The 21,452-nt window shown below is 56.4% G+C and overlaps 2 protein-coding genes across 2 annotated transcripts in view; one reads left to right on the top strand and one right to left on the bottom strand.

The window, feature by feature from the left end:
• The window catches only part of U2AF1 (U2 small nuclear RNA auxiliary factor 1), a 150,446-nt gene that overhangs the window by 46,074 nt on the left and 82,920 nt on the right, over nucleotides 1-21,452 (bottom strand). The gene's annotated exons all lie outside the window — the stretch shown is intronic.
• On the top strand, nucleotides 16,348-20,093 carry CRYAA (crystallin alpha A). Its single transcript, XM_050784540.1, has 3 exons — nucleotides 16,348-16,622; nucleotides 17,831-17,953; nucleotides 19,385-20,093. Exons 1-3 carry the CDS (start codon nucleotides 16,434-16,436, stop codon nucleotides 19,589-19,591), a joined length of 519 nt encoding a protein of 172 aa, XP_050640497.1. The 5' UTR covers nucleotides 16,348-16,433; the 3' UTR covers nucleotides 19,592-20,093.

Raw genomic sequence — 21,452 nt, 5'->3', positions numbered from 1 at the left:
TTCCTTACGAAAGGGTGCATCGGGTCCCCCCTCTCTCTTGCCCTCTCTTTGCTCTTCCACCTTCTGCTACGGCATGACACAGCAGGAAGGCCCACCTGCCAACTTCTCAGCCTCCAGAACTGGGAAGAAATAAAGTTCTGTTCTTTCTAAAGTGTGTAGTCTGTGGTATTCTGTTACAGCAGCACAAAATGGATTATGACAGCAGGTTTGCAGTACAGACCTCAAGGAAATTAGTGCACCAGCCATGCAGAGAACTGCAGCAAGAGCTCTCTGCAGTGGAAACAGGCCGTGCAAAGGCCCTGAGGTAGGAGGGCACATGTGCCTCAGAGAACCCCAAGCCGCCAGTATGGCAGGAGCATTGGGAACGAGGGGAGGCTGGGGCTGGGTCTGTAAGGCACTGCGGGTCACCGTAAAGAATTTGGCTTTTCCCCTGGGTAAGAAGGGAAATCAGGCAAAATGTGGAGCCCAGGAGGGGCCCGATGCAATCCTGGTTTTAGGGATTGCCCCAGCTGCTGGGTGGAGAATAGACTTGGAGGCAAGGCCATACATAGGAACCCAGGGAGGCAGGAACAGCAACCATCCAGCCAGGGGACAGTGGTGTCGTGGAGCAAGGTGGTGGGGTGGTGAGGAATGGGTAAAGTCTGGACAGTGTTTGCAGGTAGAGGTGACAGAATTAGCTGATAAATCAGGGGTGGGGTGTGTCTCAGTCTGCTTGGGCTGCCATACAGAATACCACAGACTGAGTGATTTAAATGACAGAAATTTATTATCTCGGTTCTGGAGGCTGAAAGTCTGAGATGAAAGTGTCAGAAGGGCTGGCTCTTCCTGAGTCCTCTCTCCGTGGTTTGCGGACAGCCGCCTTCTCCCTGTGTCCTCACAGGGCCTTTCCTCTGGGCACACACATCCCTGGTGTCTCTCTTTTCTTATAAGGACACCAGTCCTACTGGATTAGGGCCCCCTGCTTATGACCTAATGTAATGTTGATTACCTCCTTTTATCTCCAAATACAGTCACCCTGAGGTTAGGGCTGTGGTGGTTCATGCCTGTAATCCCAGCTGCTAGGGAGCCCCAGGCACGAGGATCACTTCAGCCCAGGAGTTCAAGTCCAGCCTGGGCAACATAGTGAGAGGACATTTCTTAAAAAAAAAAAAAAAAAAAAAAAAAAAAAAGGAAGTCTTGCTGTGTTGTCCAGGCTGGAGTGCAGTGGCTCAATCTCGGCTCACTGCAACTTCTGCCTCCTGGGTTCAAGCGATCCTCTTGCCTCAGCCTCCTGAGTAGCTAGGATTACAGGTGCTGCCACCACACCCGGCTAATTTTTGTGTTTTTAGTAGAGACAGGGTTTTGCCATGTTGGCCAGGCTGGTCTCAAACTCCTGACCTCATGTGATCCACCCATCTTGGCCTTCCAAAGTGCTGGGATTACAAGCATAAGCCACTGCGCCGGGCCAAGAATGAAGTTCTGATAGCTGGGATAAGAAAGGCTGTGGGAAGAGCCGGTTTCAGACACGATGGGTCTAAGACACTGCATCTGACACTGCTCCGCATCCAAGGGGAGCCGTGGAGAAGCCAGCTGGGTGCGTAGGGCGGAGCCAGCGCACAGGAAATAGGACGTGATGAGGTCAACCGGCTGGTCCAAGTGTGGACGGAAGTAGAGGATGCAAGCACCGAGCCCAGGGACCCCCCAGCATTGGTGGGGAGGAGCCCGCGGAGGAGCTCGCGGTGCGGGAGAAGCAGGGGGCCGCGCATCCTGGAGGCCAGGTGGAGCCAGTGCGCCCAGAAGGGGCGTGGCCCGCTGACAGCCGCCCAGGAGGCTGGAGGAGGCCTGGAGCCGAGGGCCGCACTTGGCAATGTGGAGAGGTGTTTTTGGTGGAGTCATGGGGCTTGATTGGTGAGAACAGGAGGGGAAATTGCAGATGGGCCTGGGTCCCCTGGCTCCCGCATACTCAAGGACCAGGGCTGACTCATCGTTCACCGTGTGTGACCAGGGCCCCGTGTGCCCAGCTGTCACTCGGTATCCAGTTACCCTGGGCAGACCGCCGGTGGCACCCCCCAGCCAGAGGCCACAGGAACACACACACCTGCAGGTGACCGGGCCGGACTGCTCGCCCCGTGGGGAACTGAGGGCGTTTCAGTAACAGGGTGTTATGGGACACGGGTTGGGTGGCTTGGAAAAGGCCTAAGGTGGGGTTTGTTTTAGATTGGGGTGGTGAGGGCGCAGCGGCCCCGTAGGATTCTCTAACAGGTCAGCAGCCACTCATTTAGCAAGAGGAGAGGCGTCCAGTGTTTCGTGGGCCATGCGGTGACCTTGCTTTTGTGCTTAGACACAATTATGGGTGGCCTTGCTTCGTCTCCTTCCGCCATGGTCTCGTGGCCCCTGTCTCAGCTGGCGTTCCGAGAGGTTGTTTACGTCCAGGAGGAAAGCAGAAGCCTGGCGCTGAGCATCAGGGTGGTTCTGGACGCCAGGGCCATGCTGTGTTCCTTCTCATCACAGATGAGTTTCTGGACAGGTTTCCCAGCTAGTGCAGACCCACACTGACTGAGAACCGAAATCTTTGCACGTGAAAAAATTAACTCCAATGGCCGGGTGTGGCGGCTCACAACTGTAGTCTCAGGGCTTTGGGAGGCCAAGGCAGGAAGATCGCTTGAGGCCAGGAGTTCGAGGCCAGCCTGGGCAACATGGGGATACCCTGTCTGTACAAAAAATAACAAATAAAAAAAAAAAAAAAACAGAGGCCCTGCAGCTGCCTCTGAGCCCACGGAACTTAAGGGGGCCGTCTCCGAGGGGCCGCACTACCTGCCTCCCTGCTCTGGGGGTTTTGGTCCATTCGGCCCACGTGAGAGCCAGGAGTGCCATAGTTGACATCCTCAGTGAGATCGGCCCCAGTTGCCTGCACCAGCAACCCTCTCATGGAGGAGCCTTTGGTGGGTTTGCTCCTTACCCTGCCTCCCGCCCCCTCACTCACTCCTGCTTCCCAGGTCACCTTCCAAAGGCCCCACACCTGCCTTCTCCTCTCGATCCCCACCTTTGGGGGAGCTAACACCCCCGGCAGCCCACCACCCTGCTTTCCCTCAAAAGCACCACTCTCCAGGTGTCCACAGGCGGCGGGGGATTGGGGGGCTCGTTAGCGCCTTCGCCTTGACCAGGCACATGGAGTCATGGAGCCAGAGCCTGGATCTGAGAGCGCCTGCTTGTGACCGCAGGCCCGGCCACTGTGTCATTGCCCCTCCAGGCAGGACGGAGCCGCTGGGGGCGGGGGTAAGGTGGGCCGTCTTGCTCGGGAACCAAAGGTAAACCGGCCTTGTCCTCACGCCCAGAGCGGTGTCCAGCCTCCTCGGCGAGCCTGGGTTGATTCCTGGAGACACCATCCCCGCCTCTGTCACTAAGCACCCACTGTGTCCCACACCCTCAGCCATGTCGCCTGTCACCGGCAGCCTCAGCGTTCCCTTCCAGAGGGCCTGAAAAATAATTGTCCGCTCAGAGGTCTTTGAAGGGGAAGTGAGTGCCTGGGGTGGGCTAGGACCGCAGATCGGATCTTGAGGACTGGCAGCGCAGCGATGTTTTGTGCAGAAAAGCAAAGGGAGACGTTCCGCGCTCAGACCACACGAGGAGGGCGGTATTGTGGCGGGCTTAGCCCGGGCTCTGCCTCTGGAAGCTTCCAGGAGCTTCCTGTAACTTTCCGGACGGTGCCGAAGTTGCTTCCCCGGCACCCGGGTCGCCGTGGTTTTGACTGTGGGGAGTCCGGGGTCCACTCAGGTGAAGCACTCAGGCCACCCCTGGTGTGACAGCAGCAGCGTCACCGTCACGGGTGATGTGTCAACAGCTCCTCTCCCTCCTCCAGCACTTGCCTAGGAACTGTTCATTTCTCTGAACGCAGCGAATGCCCAGGGCTTGAGCCCCCCTTGCCTGCCTCCAATCATCCCTGGGTCAGGTGGGCTAAGAACAAACACACAGTGAGTGTTCAGTCTTGCCCGGTGACTGACTGCCGAAGGCTCTGTGCAGCTTCACTCCGGATGTCTGAAAGGCCCTCACTGGGCTGTGCGGTGGCTCCTGCAGGGCCAGCCCCGGCTCCCTCCAGAGCACTGCGGGAAGAGCCCCAGATCTCCGGCTAAACCTGTGGGACGCGGCCTCGGCAAGAAAGGGAAACACCCATCTTCACACTGACACTGAGCGAAGAAAAGGTAAAACCCACAGCAAAGGAACCACGTTAGAGTTACAAACGTTAACAGCAGAATAAATCCAGAGGAAAGAACAAAAGAAAGATTCGAAACCAGCCTGGCCAACATGGTGAAACCCTGTCTCTACTAAAAATACAAAAGTTAGCCAGGTGTGGTGGAGAGCACCTGTAATCCCAGCTACTCAGGAGGCTGAGCCAGGAGAATTGCTTGAACCCGGGAGGCGGAGGTTGCAGTGAGCCGAGATTGTACCACTGCACTCCAGCCTGGGTGACAGAGGGAGACTCCATGTCAAAAAAAAAAAAAAAAAAAGATATGAGCAGAAATGAATGAAATAAAAAACGACATACAGTAGAGAGAATCAATGAAGCCAAAATCTAATACATTTGATAAACCACCCCAATTAATCAAGAAAAAGGTGGAGACAAATCAACAAGAGGGATGAGAAAAAGAACAAACTGCCCACCATGATCTCGAGGCCGGAGGAGATCACCAAGGGATCCGAGCACCCCGGGGGATGCTGCATGCTCGTGAGTGTGATACCTACACGAAGGAGGATTTTCTAAAAACCAGAAGTCCTATAGCCATTAAAAAATGGAATCAGTAGGAAATAAAAAGCCCCAAATAGAAAATAACTTTCCCAGATGTTAACTGGTGAGTTTTACCAACAAGTAAGAACAGTTTCAATTTTATAGAAACTCTTCCAAAGAAAAGAAAATTAGAAAACATGCTTCCCTCTCCTCCCATTTTGTTTGTTTATTTTTATTTGAGACAGGGTCTGGTTCTGTTGCCCAGGCTGGAGTGCAGTGGTGCAATCTCTGCTCACTGTAACCTCTGCCTCCTGGGCTCAAGTCATCGTCCCACCTCAGCCTCCTGAGTAGCTGGGATTACAGGTGCGTGCCATCACATCCATTTAATTTTTGTATTTTTTGTAAAGGTGGGGTTTCGCCATGTTGCCCAGGCTGGTCTCAAACTCCTGTGCTCAAGCCATCCACCCTCCTCAGCCTCCCAAAGTGCTGGGATTACAGGGGTGAGCCACTGCGCCCGGCCCACCCCCCGTTTTATAAGGCAGTTATAACCTTGGTATCAAAACCAGATAAGGACAATACAAGAGAGATTTACAGGCCAGCTGCATTCAGAGCATGGGTGGAAAATCCTGACCGTAACAGAGCTGAACCCACCGTCCCCTCTAGCGCTCCTGGGGTGCCCCCACCCATCCTGGTGGGAGCCTCAGGCTGAGCTGCCCCGATCCCAAGGACTCTGCCACATGGTTCCCCGAAGGGGCCAGAAAGACACATCAGAAAGTTGGGGACGGGGTGAGGGAGGCCATCATCCTTTGGAGCAGATTTGGCCACCTGGAGATGAAAAGAGCCAGTTCTGCAAAGTACTCTCCCTCCCTTCTTCACCTCCCTTTCACTTCCCTGGGGTTGTACCTCCCAACAAAGCATCCACACCCAGACGTCTCCCCAGGCTCCCTCTTCTTGGAAACCTGAGCTAAGATAGTAACTAAGCTGGGTTGGTTACAGTCATATGAGATTGGTTTAGCATTAGACAACTGATTCATAAAGTTCTTAGTATTAACATATTAAAAGAGAAGAAGATGTATGACCTTTTCAGTAACGCAGAAGCAATTTCAGAGAAAATGATATCTACGTAACAAGCAGAGCAGCGAGCACCTTCTTTTTGGGTCATGATTCAGACACATCAACTGTAAAAGAACATGTTTGAGACAATCAGGGTTATCTGACGAGGGACTAGGTTTTAGATGACATCAAGACATTGTTAGGAATCCTGTCAAACATGAGAGGGAATTTGCGCTTATATAAAGAAATGTTAGATTTGTAAGAGAGGCAACTGAAGTGTGCGGGGGTGAAATGACGTGGCGTCTGCGCTTTGCTTTAAAATACTCCAGTAAAGAAAAAACCAAGAGAAGCGGGAAGCGGGGGCAAAATCCTCCTAATTGTTGGATCTGGCTGATGAGTATGTGAAGGGCTCATTGTTCCGTGGTCTCTACTTTTGAGACAGTGTAAAAATTTTCATGATAAAAATAAACTCAATGAAGTAGCATTTGCCGCCACTGTAAAAGTGACACCCAGTGATGGGCACATTAAGGGCTGGTTGGCAGGGGAAGGGCGGGGCATCACTGGCTCTGTCCCCGTCACCATGACCTGCACGTTCTGGCAGTGGTGAGCGCCCAGTGTGTGCTGTGGGACACAATTATCTCTCAACCCCCCAAAGAGGATCCTCTCCCCAACCTAACTCCAGCCTTGGAGGGCCTCGGGGGTCTGTGGCACACTCTGCCTGCCGGCTTTGTTCTAGAAGGGGCTGGCGGGGCATGGCTGGCCCCACGTTCCACTCTGAGGACGGCTCGGGGGTCTGCAGGGGACCATCCTGTCTAACCTGCTGACCTCGAGGGGAAGCAGGGCGAGGGCTTAGCTCAGGCACATTCCCTGCTGAGCCGCAACAAAGCTGCATCCGCCCTACACAGGCGGATTTGTGTGTGAGCCCCGCGGGGCCCTGGAGTGGAAAATTGCAGCACCGGCCTTTGTGGGGCAGACTGCTGGCGTTATGGGAATCCTTTAGATGAAGTGAATGTCGCCTTTGTGTGAGGGGCTGGCATTGAGCTCGGGTGCAGCGGAGCGGCAAATCGTTGAGGACAGGCTTAAGCTGGGCCGCGGAAACAATGCGGGGAGCGGAGGAGCCATCGCAGAGGCCGGGAAAAACCTCCCGACAGGTTCCATCTGCAGAGACATTCGAGAAAAACGATCTCCGAGACAGTGGCTTACACACCCCCAGGCACACACACCACGGACACACAGCACATACATCACACACACCCCACACACCACAGATATACCACACACACACCCCACACCACATATACAACACACACATCACACACACCACACAGAACACACCACAAACCACACACACACCACACACACCCCACATACATCACACCAGATACACGACACACACGTCACACACACCATACAGACACACATCACAGATAAACGACACACACACCACACTGCACATACATCATATACCACACACACCACACACATCACAGACACACCACACACACCACACACCACACTCATCACAGAAACATCACACACCACACATATACCACACACACATTCTACACACCCCACACATCACATAAACACTACACAAACATCACTCACATCACACATCACATATACACCACACACCACACACACACCCCACACACCACATAAACACCACACACACCACATACCACACACATCACACACACACACCCCACACACCACACATATCAAATATACACCACACCCCTGCACATGCTCCCAGACCGGTTGGAGCCCTGCCCTCGCACCCCAGCTCCCACACATCTGTCCCTCTCTTCCCTTGGCCTCCCGCCCCTTCTCTACACTCAGGAGCCCCGTGCAGCCCACACTGGGTCCTGCCCAGCCCCTGGGCCGGGAGGGACGGTCCCCCTGCCATCCCCAGCGCTGCCCACCCTGCAGAGCGTCCTCAGGCAGCCGGCTCCACACCTGCGACAGGCCTGAGGCCCCGGCTGCAGGTCCCACTCGGCTGCAGGTCCTGCCGAGGCAGCCAATGGCCTTGAGGCCTCTCCCAGGTGGGACGGCCCCCGCGAGGACTGGTGGGCCCAGGGGCCAGCCCTGCCCATCGCCGTGCTCAGCTGTGGGAGGCACGTGGCTTTTCTTTCTCTGATCTCTGGCAAAGTCTTACTTTTTCTTCCCCGGGGGGTGAGGGTGGGGCCTGTGCTGGCACTGCGCTGAGCCAGGCATGCTGGGCTGGCGCCTCCCTTGCCAGGGTACAGATGGCCTAGATGGGGCCCGTGTGGAGGTTGCGTCCCCCCGACCCTGCCGCCTGCGCAGTCCCTGCATCTGTGTGGGGGGCCCAGCAGCAGTGGCCCTGGGCGGGGCTGGGACCGAGGGTCAGGCCGGATGGAGCCGCGTGGTGGCACTCGGCCCGCATTCTCCCTGTGGCCACCGAGACCCCAGGTGGGCACTGGCACCTTGGACAATGCCCGAGTCCCCTCACAGTCTCTTCAGTCACCCCCCGCCCTCAGCCTCCTCTGGAAACTGCAGTGACCCCCTCCCACAGCCCCTCAACCCAAGGCGGGTCCTTTGGGGCCCACTGGGCGCTCTGGCTGGGCCTGCCCTGGGCTGGTCACGCTCGCCAGGGTCTCGGTCCAGGGCACAGGCAGGGGTGACGGTGACGCTCCAAGAGGCCAGGAAAACCAAGAGACATCCAGTGAGGAAGGGCCGCTCGTGCCCAGGGACGTCCAGTGAGGAAGGGCCGCTCGTGCCCAGGGTGACTGTGTTTGCACAGACCCCAGTGTGCCCGCGGGGCTGAGCTGTTTGCCTACCCCCGTGCCCTCCCCAGGTGGGAGGCTGCAGGACCAGCCTTGTTCTTACCCTTTCCTGCCCTGGCCTGGGAGGCAGACACTCGACTCGCGGCCCTTGGCTTCCGTGCCAGGCTGCCTGGAGAGGTCAGCGTCTTCTGGGAAGGGGCCTTGGGGCCTACTGGGCAGACCTCTCTCTCCGCGATCCTTCCCGTCCCCAGGCAGACCTTCCCCTGACCCAGCTCACACCAGCCTGGGGCCTGTGTACTGGGGTCGGGCTCCCGCAGGCTGTCCCAGGCAGGCCCCAGGGAGCCCTGTGCCACTGGGCAGTGGTGTGGGAGGCACAGGAAGAAGCTCACCTCACTCTTCAGACCTCCTGGCGGGGACCCTTGTTTCCTACATCCTCTCTACCTTGGGGTCCCAGCGTTGCTGGTGACAAGGCCGGCTGCAGGTTTTGGCTCAGAGGCAGACTGAGGGCAGAGCCAAAGGGCTCCAGGCCTCCCCAAGCAGCCTTGGTCCGCTCACACTTGGAGAGCTGCCAGAGGCCGCTGGACGCCAGCAAGGAGCTTGAAGCGCCCCAGGCCGGTGGTGCCCCAGGGTATTTGACACCAGAGTGAGTCACGGTTTTGAATATTCCATCCTCCATACTGAAAAATTATTTTCAGGATAGTTATGTAATAATCACGGATAATCATGATTTTCTTGATTCATTCTTTAAAGCAATTAACAGAAAAAAGAATGCATTTCAATGTTAAAGATATTCAGAAGCAGCCAATTCTTTCATGCATGAGCTAACATCTCAAGTTCAGCACCACACCTCCGTTTGTGCTCCGGTTTCACAGTCTTACATTTGAAACACAGAATGAAAACACCAAGAGGTCATGCAGAATGACAGAACTGAAATAATTCCAGCTCGGTTTCTTTGTGAGTGCTGTTGTTGTTGCTTTTTTTTTTTTTTTCTGAGACGGAGTCTCGCTCTGTTGCCCGGGCTGGAGTGCAGTGGCACGATCTCAGCTCACTTCAAGTTCCGCCTCCCTGATTCATGCCATTCTTCTACCTCAGCCTCCCGAGTAGCTGGGACTACAGGCGCCCGCCACTGCACCTGGCTAAGTTTTTGTATTTTTTTAGTAGAGACGGAGTTTCGCCGGGTTAGCCAGGATGGTCTCGATCTCCTGACCTCTGCCCGCCTCAGCCTCCCAAAGTGCTGGGATTACAGGCCTGAGCCACCACGCCCAGCTATGAGTGCTGTTGTTGTTATGTGAAATTTCTCGTTTAGGCACAGAAATATGTTGAACCATGGGGCTGGAGATAAGCACCCCTCCCCCAGTGCACCTGCACCCGGCCTTCAAAGCCGCTCCAAGCAAATGCAGGTGGCTGCGTCTGCAGTGTCGGGAGTGGCCCCATGCCTGGCAGTTCACTGGACAATTTCCACTCAGTAAGTGTTTAGAAAAGGGCAGGAAATAAAACTGTGCTAATGTGAAGATTACAGAAATATAGTCTCTCCCCATGACTCATGTGTTCCAGATCTGGGAATTCCCTGCGATGTCAGTGTGCTGGGGACCACAGACCGGGTGGCTTAAACAACGGACATTTGTTGCCTCACAGTCCTGGAGCCTGGGAGTCCAAGATCGCGTGGTCGGCGGGGCCGGCTCCTTCTTCTGCTTGCAGACGGACGGGCCTCTTCTTGCTGTGCCCTCATGCGGACTTTCCTCTGTGTGCACATGTTCTTGGTGTCTCTTTTTGGAATTTGTCCAGATTTCTCCCCCCCGCCCCCGTTTTTTTTTAGACAGAACAAGACTGTCGCCAGGCTGGAGTGCAATGGCAAGATCTCGGCTCACTGCAACCTCCATCTCCTGGGTTCAAGTGATTCCCCTGCCTCAGCCTTCTGAGTAGCTGGGACTACAGGTGCACGCCACCACGCCTGGCTATTTTTTTGTATTTACTTTAGTAGAGATGGGGTTTCACCATGTTGTTCAGGCTGGTCTTGGACTCCTGACCTCATGATCCACCCGCCTCGGCCTCCCAAAGTGTTGAGATTACAGGCATGAGCCACCGTGCCCGGCCGATTTCCTCTTCTTATAAGGATGCCAGTCACACGCATCAGGGCTCACCCAAATGACCTCCTTTTAACTTAATTTCCTGAGAGATCCTATCTCCAAATACAGTCACATTCTGAGGTCCTGGGGTTACTACTTCAACATAGGAATTTTGGGGGAACTCAATTCAGTCCACGACACCTACTTGGTCAAATTTATTTGCAGGCTGGGCACGGTGGCTCACGCACGTAATCCCAGCACCTTTGGAGGCCAAGGTGGGAGGATCGCTTGAGCCTAGGAGTTCAAGACCAACCTGGGCAACATAGCAAGCAAAACCCCGTCCCTACAAAAAAATTACCAAAAAAATTTATTTGTGACCCCCAAATCAATACTTGCAGAGTTTTCCTGGTCATTCACAGATGCGTGCAGTGCTGAGACATCTGTCTCCTTACACATGTTCCTGGCTGAGGGTGAATAAGGCAACACTATGCCCTCTTGTTTCAGCCTCATGCGGTCAGCCAGTGTCCTTTTTGAGGTCTACTGAGTGCCACGATTTTTGCATTTCCTGTGTTGTGTTTGTGATTTTGCTTTTTAAAACGTCCTCAAGCCCAGTGCTAAAGAGCTGTGGGCTTGGAGGCATTTTTAAGTAAGTGGATTAAGCACTTCAGTCAAAATGCAGAAATTGTCCAAACAGATTCAAAACATTATCTAATTATATGCTGTCTATGACAGACACTTTAGATTCAAAGACACAAATAGGTTGAAAGTAAAAGATTTCTAAAAATATGCCATACAAATGGAAACCCAAAGACAGTTTTGGTTACTGTTTGGTTACTCTTCAGCTCTGCTTGGGGACACTTTAAACAGCAAAATCACGAGCAAAACACACAAAACTGCAAAAAGTAAGAAAAGCTGCAGGGCGTCTCACAGAGGAAACATGTGTTAGAGAAGCTTCCTTCAGGCTGAGCTACAGGGCTGCTGGCCGTGAGTTCAGTGTTAGTGAATCAACGTTTATAGATTCAGTAAAGCATCTTTTTTTTTTTTTCTTTTTTGGAACGGAGTCTCATTCTGTTGCCCAGTCTGAGGTGCAATGGCACAAGCTCAGCTCACTGCAACCTCTGCCTCCCGGGTTCAAGCTATTCTCCTGCCTCAGCCTCCCAAGTAGCTGGGATGACAGTCACGCACCGTCGTGTCTGGCTAATTTTTGTTTTGTTTTGTTTTGTTTTGTTTTTAGACAGAGTCTCGCTCTGTCACCCAGGCTGGAGTGCAGTGGCCGGATCTCAGCTCACTGCAAGCTCTGCCTCCCAGGTTTATGCCATTCTCCTGCCTCAGCCTCCCGGGTAGCTGGGACTACAGGCGCCCGCCACCTCACCCGGCTAGTTTTTTGTATTTTTTAGTAGAGACGGGGTTTCACTGTGTTAGCCAGGATGGTCTTGATCTCCTGACCTCGTGATCCGCCCGTCTCAGCCTCCCAAAGTGCTGGGATTACAGGCTTGAGCCACCGCGTCCGGCCAATTTTAGTATTTTTAGTAGAGATGGGGTTTCACCATTTTGGCCAGGCTGGTCTTGAACTCCTGACCTCAGGTGATCCACCGGCCTTGGCCTCCCAAAGTCCTGGGATGACAGGCGTGAGCCACCATGCCTGGCCTCAGTAAAGCATCTTTACACAGAAACACTCATAAGACAGATGATGCATTGCTTGGCTGATGAGAACATTGGGACCAGAGGCTCACAGGACCCTAACCCTGTGTCTCCCCTGGGAGCCATGGCTCAGCAGTCCAGGCATCACCAATTCAGTACTCACCACAGCTTTATAGAACGTCCCTACCTCGAGAATCAACTGCTATGAATGCAGCAATTGCTAGAACTTAGCCCAGCAAAAGGGGAGGCGTATTTTGTGCTGACGTGATTTTCACGGACAGTGGCTGGGAATCAGGAAGAGAACACTGACTTGTCTTTGGTTTCATTCTGGTTTTTCATTTTCCACAGACATATCCCTCAGTGCACTGGCCATCACCTCCCCCTGCCCGCCGCCCGCACACTGTGGCTTTGAGGCAGCATCTTCAAAGCCAGGAGTCCAGGTCCAGAGCAAAAGGGTCCTGTTTCCCCAGAATCCAGGCGAATGGCAGGGCTCTGGCCGGCGGATGCACTGACCTCAGCCTGCATGTACTTGTTTATTTGTTTCTTGTTTGTCTCTACCCAGCTCCACAAAAGCAGGGACTCTGTTTAACACAGCGTTAAGAGATAGGACTCGACCAGTGTGGAACATTGAGCGAGGATGTGTGCACAGCAGGCTCCGGGCCAGTGAGTGGAGGTGAAGGATCCTGAAAGTAGCAGGCTTTGAGATGTGGCGGGGGTGATCCTGAATTATCCAGGTGGGCCAGGAGAGTAACTGCCAGATGGATGTGATGGGAGAGACCTCACTGCCCACCACTGCCTTCGAAGGTGGAGGAGGGGCCACGAGTCAAGAAACACAGATGCCTTGAGACGCCGGAGAAGGCAGGAAACAGATTCCCCTGAGCCTCCAGGAGGAGCCAGCCCTGCCAGTGTCTCGATTTAAGTTGAATGAGATACATTTCAGACTTGTGGCCTCCAGAACTGTGAGATAAGACATTTGGGTTGTTTTAAGTCACTAATCTGTGATTGGTACATCAGCCACAAGACACGAATACAACGCCTAAACTCGGGGTTTGAAAGGGCCCCTAGGACCCTAGAGCCCTCCCTATCCCCTGGTCCAGGACTTCCTGCTTCTGTTGTGCAGACTTAGGCCCTGGCTCATTCAGAAGGCCCCTGCAGGTCCAGCCAACCTTGTGGCAGGAGCCTTGACGTCCCACGACGGCCTCTGAGCTGCCAGGCCCTACGGCATGTGGTGAGGAGCACAACGGGTGTGAGTGCCTGGACCTCGCTCTGCCCCGTGTCTGAAGGACCTTGCCCCATCCTCGGTGCCCAGAGCTGTGCAGTCATAGGACCAGACTGGTGCCCAGTCCCAGGTTGATGCCTCAGCCACCTCGTCAGCCTGCAGTCCCCGCTGTTTGACTGACCATGTGCAGGGCCTGCTGTGAAGGGCAGCACACTCCTCCCTCCCTGCCAAATGTCAGGGACACTAAAAACACTGCCCTCAGTGTTCTGGTATTTAAATCATGTTTAGATGCAATGTTTAAAAAAATCAAAATGGGTCGGATGCGGTGGCTCATGCCTGTAATCCCATGACTTTGGGAGGCCGAAGTGGGTGGATCACCAGAGATCAGGAGTTCGAGACCAGCCTGGCCAACATGGTGAAACCTCATCTCTACTAAAAATAAAAAAATTAGCTGGGCGTAGTGGTGTGTGCCTGTAATCCCAGCTACTGGGGAGGCTGAGGCAGGAGAACTGCTTGAGCCTGGGAGGCAGAGGTTGCAGGCAGCCGAGATTGTGCCACTGCATTCCAGCCTGGGCGACAGAGCGAGACTCCATCTCAAAAATAAATAAATAAATAAATAAATAAATAAATAAATAAAAATGAATGCAAAAAAATTGTGGTGGACAAACTGTCAACATTGTACATAAAGGCAGGATGAGGACAATGGCCTTCTCCTTTTGCTGCAAACTCCAGCATGGCTCCGCCCAGCACTGACCGCACGCCTGGCCTGGCTCGACCCTCCCCGGGGCCAAGCTGCATGCTGGCTTCCATCCCAGCGGCCTCTTCTTCCCCCTCCCTGTGCCCCAGGAATAGGCGGCCAGCACAGCGGGGTTGCCCGCTGCCTCACCCAGACCCTGCCACTGCTTGGATGTTGACCCCCAGCCTGGAAAGGTGGCTTTAAGCCTCCTTCCCTTCTTCTAAGCCAAGTGACCTGGGCATGCGGCTTAACCTTCTAAGCTGCCATTTCCTGGTCTATGAAGTGGGAACGATGCTGGGACCTGCTTCACAGGGTGGCTCTGAGGACCCACAGGCAGAGGTCTGGGGTAGGCTTTTGGGAGAGGCACCCATCACTCCCCCAGCGTTTCCTATCTGCACCTTAATTTGGCACCTCAGGGAATCGCTTCTCTGGAATTCTAAACTTGCAGGGCAAAAGTTGTCATTTCAAGATTTTTTGGGATCCTGTGTCCCCGGACAGTGCTGTAAATGCAGAAGGAAGGGTCTGGTGCTGGGTGCTGCTTACGACAGAGGTGCCCCGTGGAGCACACCTTGGAGCCCTGCTTTCAGCCCTGATCCCACCTGGGATGTGTCAGGTCTGATCCTTATACACTGGGGCGTCTGACCTTTTGTGGCCTTCTGAGCACATGGGCTGGAGATGAATTTGCAAAGCCCGGGAGTGTCCTGGGTGTGTGCTTACTTCACACGCATGAATCTGTTAGAGGCTGAGGAGGAACTGGGAGGCCCAAAGAGGACTAAGCAACTTCCCACAACCTGGACCGAACACTAGAAAAGCTAGCCTGGGAGAGGGGGCACGGCCTCTTCCCAGCCTGGCGGGGGGGATGTGGCGGAGGACCACGCTCCCCAGGGCAAGTTTACCCCAAAATATCAAAAGACTTAAAACTAGGAGTGAGCTGGGTGCAGTGGCTCATGACTGTAATCCTAGCACTTTGAGAGGCCAAGGCAGGTGGATCATCTGAGGTCAAGAGTTTGAGACCAGCCTGGGTTTTCACATAGTGAAACCCCATCTCTACTAAAAATACACACAAAAAAAAAAAAAAAAAAAAAAAAAAGCCAGGTGTGGTGGCAGGCACCTGTAGTCCCAGCTACTCAGGAGGCTGAGGTGGGAGAATTGTTTGAACCTGGGAGGCAGAGGTTGCAGTGAGCTGAAACCTCTGCATGGTCTGGGCGCCAGATCTGGGCGCCACTCTGGGCGACAGAGCAAGACTCCATCTCAAAAACGAACAAACAAAACTGGGAGTGCCTGGACACTTAGTGAGAACTGGACAGGGGCCATGGGTCGAGGAGCAAAATAATCACCAGGACTTGCGGATAACAGGATCATGTGGGTGGCGGGACCGCATGGGTGGCGGGGACGTGGGGACATGTTGCCACCCTGACAGGAGCAGCCCAACCTAACAGCCACGGCAGGTCATGCCACAGAAGCTCGAGGCGTTACAGGGGACGATGGCCATGGGGCTGGGCGTCCAGGGTGGGCCACAGAGGGAAGCTCACCACCTGGCGCTTTCATCTGCACACAGCCCAGCCCGTCTTCCTGTTGGAGGCACGCAGACTGCTGGAGGACAAGCATGAAACTCAACAGGGCTCCCCCAGGTGCTGGAATCATGGCACCTTTCAGCTTCTTCTTCAGGAGTTTTTACAAGCATGCATACTTTTTATAAGTGGTGAGCGTAACGGAGGTTCACAGAGTCACTCTGCTTTGGAAAACAGTGCATTCTTGCCTGGGCGCAGTGAGACTGAGGACGACGTGTCTAACCCCTGTGTCTAACAGGGGTGTGGGCTCTCTCTCCTCTGGCGACCATGAGGACCACCAGGCAGGACAAGGTGTGCAGAGAACTAGCATGGCCCCTGGCACGTAGCCCCTGCCCACTAACTGGGAGATGAGAAGCTCCATTGTTGCCCCAGGCGAGTATGGGGCACAGAGCTCCTCCTTGGGTTGTCTGCCCTCCCGGGAGCCCCAGGGTGCCCAGGCGGGCCTCAGCTGAGTCCAGGCCTCGGGGACAGTCCGTGCAGCCCCTCCCGGGGCTGGGGGCGGGCACTTGTCCCAGCCACATTTCTGCTGACTGAGCAGCCTTCTTCATGAGCTCATGCCCTTCCAGAGAAATCCCTTAATGCCTCCATTCTGCTGGTGGCATATATAGGGAGGGCTCAGCCCTAGCTCCACACTGCGCTGCCCAGAGGCCCCGCTGACTTCTTCCAGCCTCCAGGTCCCCGTGGTACCAAAGCTGAACATGGACGTGACCATCCAGCACCCCTGGTTCAAGCGCACTCTGGGGCCCTTCTACCCCAGTCGGCTTTTCGACCAGTTTTTCGGCGAGGGCCTTTTTGAGTATGACCTGCTGCCCTTCCTGTCGTCCACCATCAGCCCCTACTACCGCCAGTCCCTCTTCCGCACCGTGCTGGATTCTGGCATCTCTGAGGTAAGATGTGGCCCGTGGTGCTGGCCTCTCCTCGCTGCTCAGAGGGTGGTGGCCTCGGTGGGTGGAGAGCCATGGACTCTGGTCTTGCTCCGTCAGGCAGGTGGCCTCGCCCCTTCATCCCCTTGCAGAGGCTGGGCGAGAGCCTGTGTCCCCACTGCAGCCACGCAGCAGAGCCTCCCCTGGCACTGGGGAGAGGTTGGACAAGGGAGCAGCCTGAACCCACCCTTGTTTTCCTCCATCAGCTCATGACCCATGTATGCTTTGTAAGGCACCAGCCACATACTGGAAACCCCAAGAGCAATCCATCCAGGCATGTGTGGTGGCGAATGCCAGCTCCCGGGTTCCGCTGGTCTCCTGAGTCCCGGAGGCCTGGGAGCAGGTGGGGGTCATAGTCCTGAAAGCCAGAGAACAGGAGGTTCCTAGTATCCCCTCCCATGAGCTCGGCCTGCCCACGGCCAGCAAAGCTCTTGGCAAGTTTACTCAGGTGCCCTGCCAAGGCCAAAAGGACAGGCAATGGGCCCCCCCAAGCCTCCTCTCTGAGCCACGGGTGAGCGGTGCAGAGTCTGTAGTTCTGGAGGCCCTGAATCCCACCCAGCACCTAAGAAACAGGGTCCTCCCCAGGGCTGCTGCAGTAGGCATCAATGCCAGGGCGCAAAATGCCTCAGGGAGCTGAGGCTGAGCCAGGGCAGTGAGGGGGAGTGTGTGGAAGTGCTTTTTGCAGAGGCAGCTGCGCAGGCTATCAGCAGGCTCCGGCTGCTTCTATAGACAGCATGACGCCAAGGGCAGTGACCTCATTCCACAGGCTGAGTCCAGCCAGCCAGCCAAGCATCACTCGCCAGACGATTGAGCCTAATGGGCCAACCAATCCATAACAACCCCTCCTACCATAACCAGTAGCCAACTAGCCCATAACCAGCCAACCGACCTATAACCAGCCACCTGACCATAGGCACAAACCAGCCGGCCCACCAGTAGCATCCAGCCCCTCAGCTGGCCCGAGGGTTTGGAGACAGGTCGAGGATTGTGCCTGTCCGTCCAGGAGACAGTCAGAGGCCCCCGAAAGCTCTGCCCCACTTGGCGTGTGGGAGAAGAGGCCGGCAGGTGACCGAAGCATCCCCGTTCTGATAACCGGGACCCGCCCTGTCTCTGCCAGCTGCAGCAGGGACGGCACCCTCTGGGTAGCTCCACATAGCACGTTTGGGTTTCAGGTTCGATCCGACCGGGACAAGTTCGTCATTTTCCTGGATGTGAAGCACTTCTCCCCGGAGGACCTCACTGTGAAGGTGCAGGACGACTTTGTGGAGATCCACGGGAAGCACAACGAGCGCCAGGTGAGCCCAGGCACTGAGAGGTGGGAGAGGGGGGCGAGGTGGGGGTGGGGACAAGGGGGTCACGGCGGGCACAACCGGGCCTGCGCGCCTGCACGAGGCCTTCAACCCTGGGGGAGGGACACTCTCCGGGGGCCCCCGAATCAGGCCTGGCTTTTCCCCAAGGGAGGGGCCATCCCACTTGAGCACAGCCAGCCCCTCCTAGTGACAGAGGTAACCGTTCCGAGTGAATGTGGCTCAGGGATCTAGGATAGGGTCCTTTCCTGGGTTGCTGCACCCAGCCGTCTCCAGCTCCATCCCTGTCACCTGGATGCCAGGGTAGTCTTAGAAAGAACCCCAGGAAGTGGGAGTGCCCCTAGTGGTCGCCTCCTAGCCAATGTACATCTTCACATGAGCCCCACCTGAGGAAGGCCAGTCCCCGACGGCATAGCTGCATCCGCTGGGAATACTCTACATGCATTGACACCCTCGCCTCACAGCAGCCCTTTGGGACCAGTGTCTTCATTATTCCAGGACACGGTTGGGGAACAAGGGGGTCCTCAGCCTGCTGGGTCCCACAGCTAGTACTGGGTAGGTGGGACGGCAGCTTCTCCCCACAGTCACCCTGATGCCCCGCTCTTGCTTGGGTGGAGGCCTCAGGTCTCCGCGGTGTTGAGGGAGCCGGGACGTGGAGGCCCTGGTGACCTGCATCTCCTGGCAGAGCCGGGAAGAGCTCACGGACTCTCACAGATGGACAGTGTCCTGCGGGGACTGGAGAGCAGAGGGGCCAGAAGGTGGAACTCTTAGCCAAAGTCTGGGTTTCTTTTCGCCGGGGTCCTCTTTCAATGGCTGGAGAAGGCAGTGCTGGGGGGTGACCCTGACCTCCTCATGTGCTGCCCCTCCCTCGCCTGGGCCGGGTAAAGCCCCCACTTAGCCCCAGCACAGCCTGGAAAATGCTTCTGAGCTCCCAGCTCTTGGTCTTTGCACCCAGTGGAGGAGGAGGTCGGCCCAGGGAGCTGAGTCTGTGGCTTAGGGCGTCCAGGGGACGTGGAAGTGCGTGGGTTGTCTGGCCACGTTAGGTGGGGCTGCAGAGACCTGGGCTGGAGCAGTCCTGTGGGGTCTGGAAGGGGAAGCCTGGCTGAGGTGCAGGGCCTGGTACGGAATGATCCTGCGATTTTGGAGTGAAGCCACAGAGCATGAAGACACAACCCCATGCAAGGAATAGCCTGGCAAGTGGCCACGAGGCCAGGCTGAGGTCCAGAGAAGCAGGGGCGTGAATCCATAAATCCCAGGGGACCTGGTCATGGGATGCGCTGGCTGCACCCGGCCCCTGTGAGAGCCCCTGCAGGCTGGCCACCTTCTGCGGTTGGTGGGCCTGGAGCAGCTTCTCTGGCATGGGGCGAGGCAGCCACCTGCACAGTGGCCCCTCTGACTGTGCCCCCCTACCCTCTCCAGGACGACCACGGCTACATTTCCCGTGAGTTCCACCGCCGCTACCGCCTGCCGTCCAACGTGGACCAGTCGGCCCTCTCTTGCTCCCTGTCCGCCGACGGCATGCTGACCTTCTCTGGCCCCAAGATCCAGACTGGCCTAGACGCCACCCATGAGCGAGCCATTCCCGTGGCGCGGGAGGAGAAGCCCAGCTCCGCTCCCTCGTCCTAAGCAGGCATCGCCTCGGCTGGCTCCCCTGCAGCCCCAGCCCATCATCCGGGGAGTACCCTGAGGGCGGGGTGTCTGTCTGCCTTTGCTTCCCTGTTTTTCCTTTCCACCTTCTCACATGGAATGAGGGTTTGAGAGAGCAGCCAGGAGAGCTCAGGGTCTCAGGGTGTCCCAGACCCCGACACCGGCCAGTGGCGGAAGTGACCGCACCTCACACTCCTTTAGATAGCAGCCTGGCTCCCCTGGGGTGCAGGCGCCTCAACTCTGCTGAGGGTCTGGAAGGAGGGGGTGACCTCCGGCCAGGTGCCTCCCGACACACCTGCAGCCTCCCTCCTCCGCGGGCCCTGCCCACACCTCCCGGGGCTTCTGTGCGTCTGGGCTCTCATGGCCTCTTCTCTCAGACCATATTCCTCCAACCCCTCTATGTAGTGCCGCTCTTGGCGACAAGGATCGTCCATGAGAGCGAAGCCCGCGGCAGTCAATAAAGAGCAGGTGACACAAGCAACCCGCCGTCTGCTGGTGCTGTCTCCATGAGGGGCGGGAGGGGCACGAGGGCGGCGCCCGGAGGGAGGACACCGGGTCTCCTGCTCGTGTTGGACCCGGCGGCCTCGGAGTGACAGGGTCGCCTGCGTCCCTTCCTTCTTCCGAGCTCAAGCGCCTCCCTCCACACTGGGCAGGAAGGAGAGGGTTTTGGGGGCAGAGCCTCTGATGGGAAAGGGACTGGGGAGCGCTTCCGAGAGCTGGGGGCGGCGAGAGACCTGGAAGGGGCTGCGGGGAATAGAGGGAGGCTGGGTTCCCTTCCCTGTCCGCGCGGGCACCGGGGCGGACTCCTGCCCTGGCCTCCTTCTGCGGGGCCGTCCTGTTCTCTCGGGGGTCTGCGGGGCCGTCCTGTTCTCTCAGGGGTCTGCGGGGGCTGTCCTGCTGCCTTCCGGGTGGGCTTTAAGGGCACTCGTGCTCTTGAGGGTCTGGAACTCAGAGGCTTCCCCTGGGCAACCCATCGTGGCCCCGAGTTGGAGGCAGAAGCTCGTTCTGTCCCCTCCTGGGACCAGACACTGGGCGGCCACGCCGGACCCCGCCAGACCCCGCCACGGGGAGGGAGACTTGGCCTGGGGGGCCCTGGCTGCCTGCTGCGCTCGCTGAGGGGGATCCTGGGGGCCAGAGGGGACCCCAGTGCAAGCAGATGCCATGGCGGGTGGGCCCTGCCAGCGCCCTCAGCCAAGTAAAGCGCCCTCGACCCTGGAGGCCGAAGGCACCGGGACCCTGTCGGCACCAGCAGGACGACCACCTACCGCCACCGGGGCGAGAACCTACGGAGAACACGTGCACCGACCCCGGGCTTTCCAAAAGTCAGCAACAGGCATCAGAGTGGGCGGCCATTGTGACGCCCAGTGACAGCCCGTGCCACAGCCACCAAACCGCACACAACCACACACTCCACATATTCCACACACCACACACTCCACACACCACACACTCCACACACTCCACACACCGCACACTCCACACACATACTACACACTCCACACACCACACACTCCACACACACACCATACTCCCCACACAATCCACACACCACACACTCCACACACATACACCACACTCCACGCACACACCCCACACGCCACACACACACCACACACTCCACACAATCCACACTCCACACACATACTACACACTCCACACACCACACACTCCACACACACACCATACTCCCCACACAATCCACATACCACACACTCCACACACACACACCATATTCCACGCACACACCCCACACTCCACACACACCCCACACTCCACACACACACCACACACCACACACTCCACACACCACACACTCCACACACACACCACACACCACACA

Source organism: Macaca thibetana, chromosome 3 (assembly GCF_024542745.1).
Source record: "Macaca thibetana thibetana isolate TM-01 chromosome 3, ASM2454274v1, whole genome shotgun sequence".
Classification (NCBI taxonomy): Eukaryota; Metazoa; Chordata; class Mammalia; order Primates; family Cercopithecidae; genus Macaca; species Macaca thibetana.
This window is presented reverse-complemented; position numbering and strand designations above follow the sequence as displayed.

Bases quoted from the DNA above. Each gene is read 5' to 3' on its own strand.
- CRYAA (XM_050784540.1), top strand. From the start codon at position 16,434: ATGGACGTGACCATCCAGCACCCCTGGTTCAAGCGCACTCTGGGGCCC. The intron at 16,623-17,830 runs GTAAGATGTGGC...TTTGGGTTTCAG, and splicing joins TGGATTCTGGCATCTCTGAG to GTTCGATCCGACCGGGACAA. The intron at 17,954-19,384 runs GTGAGCCCAGGC...TACCCTCTCCAG, and splicing joins GGAAGCACAACGAGCGCCAG to GACGACCACGGCTACATTTC.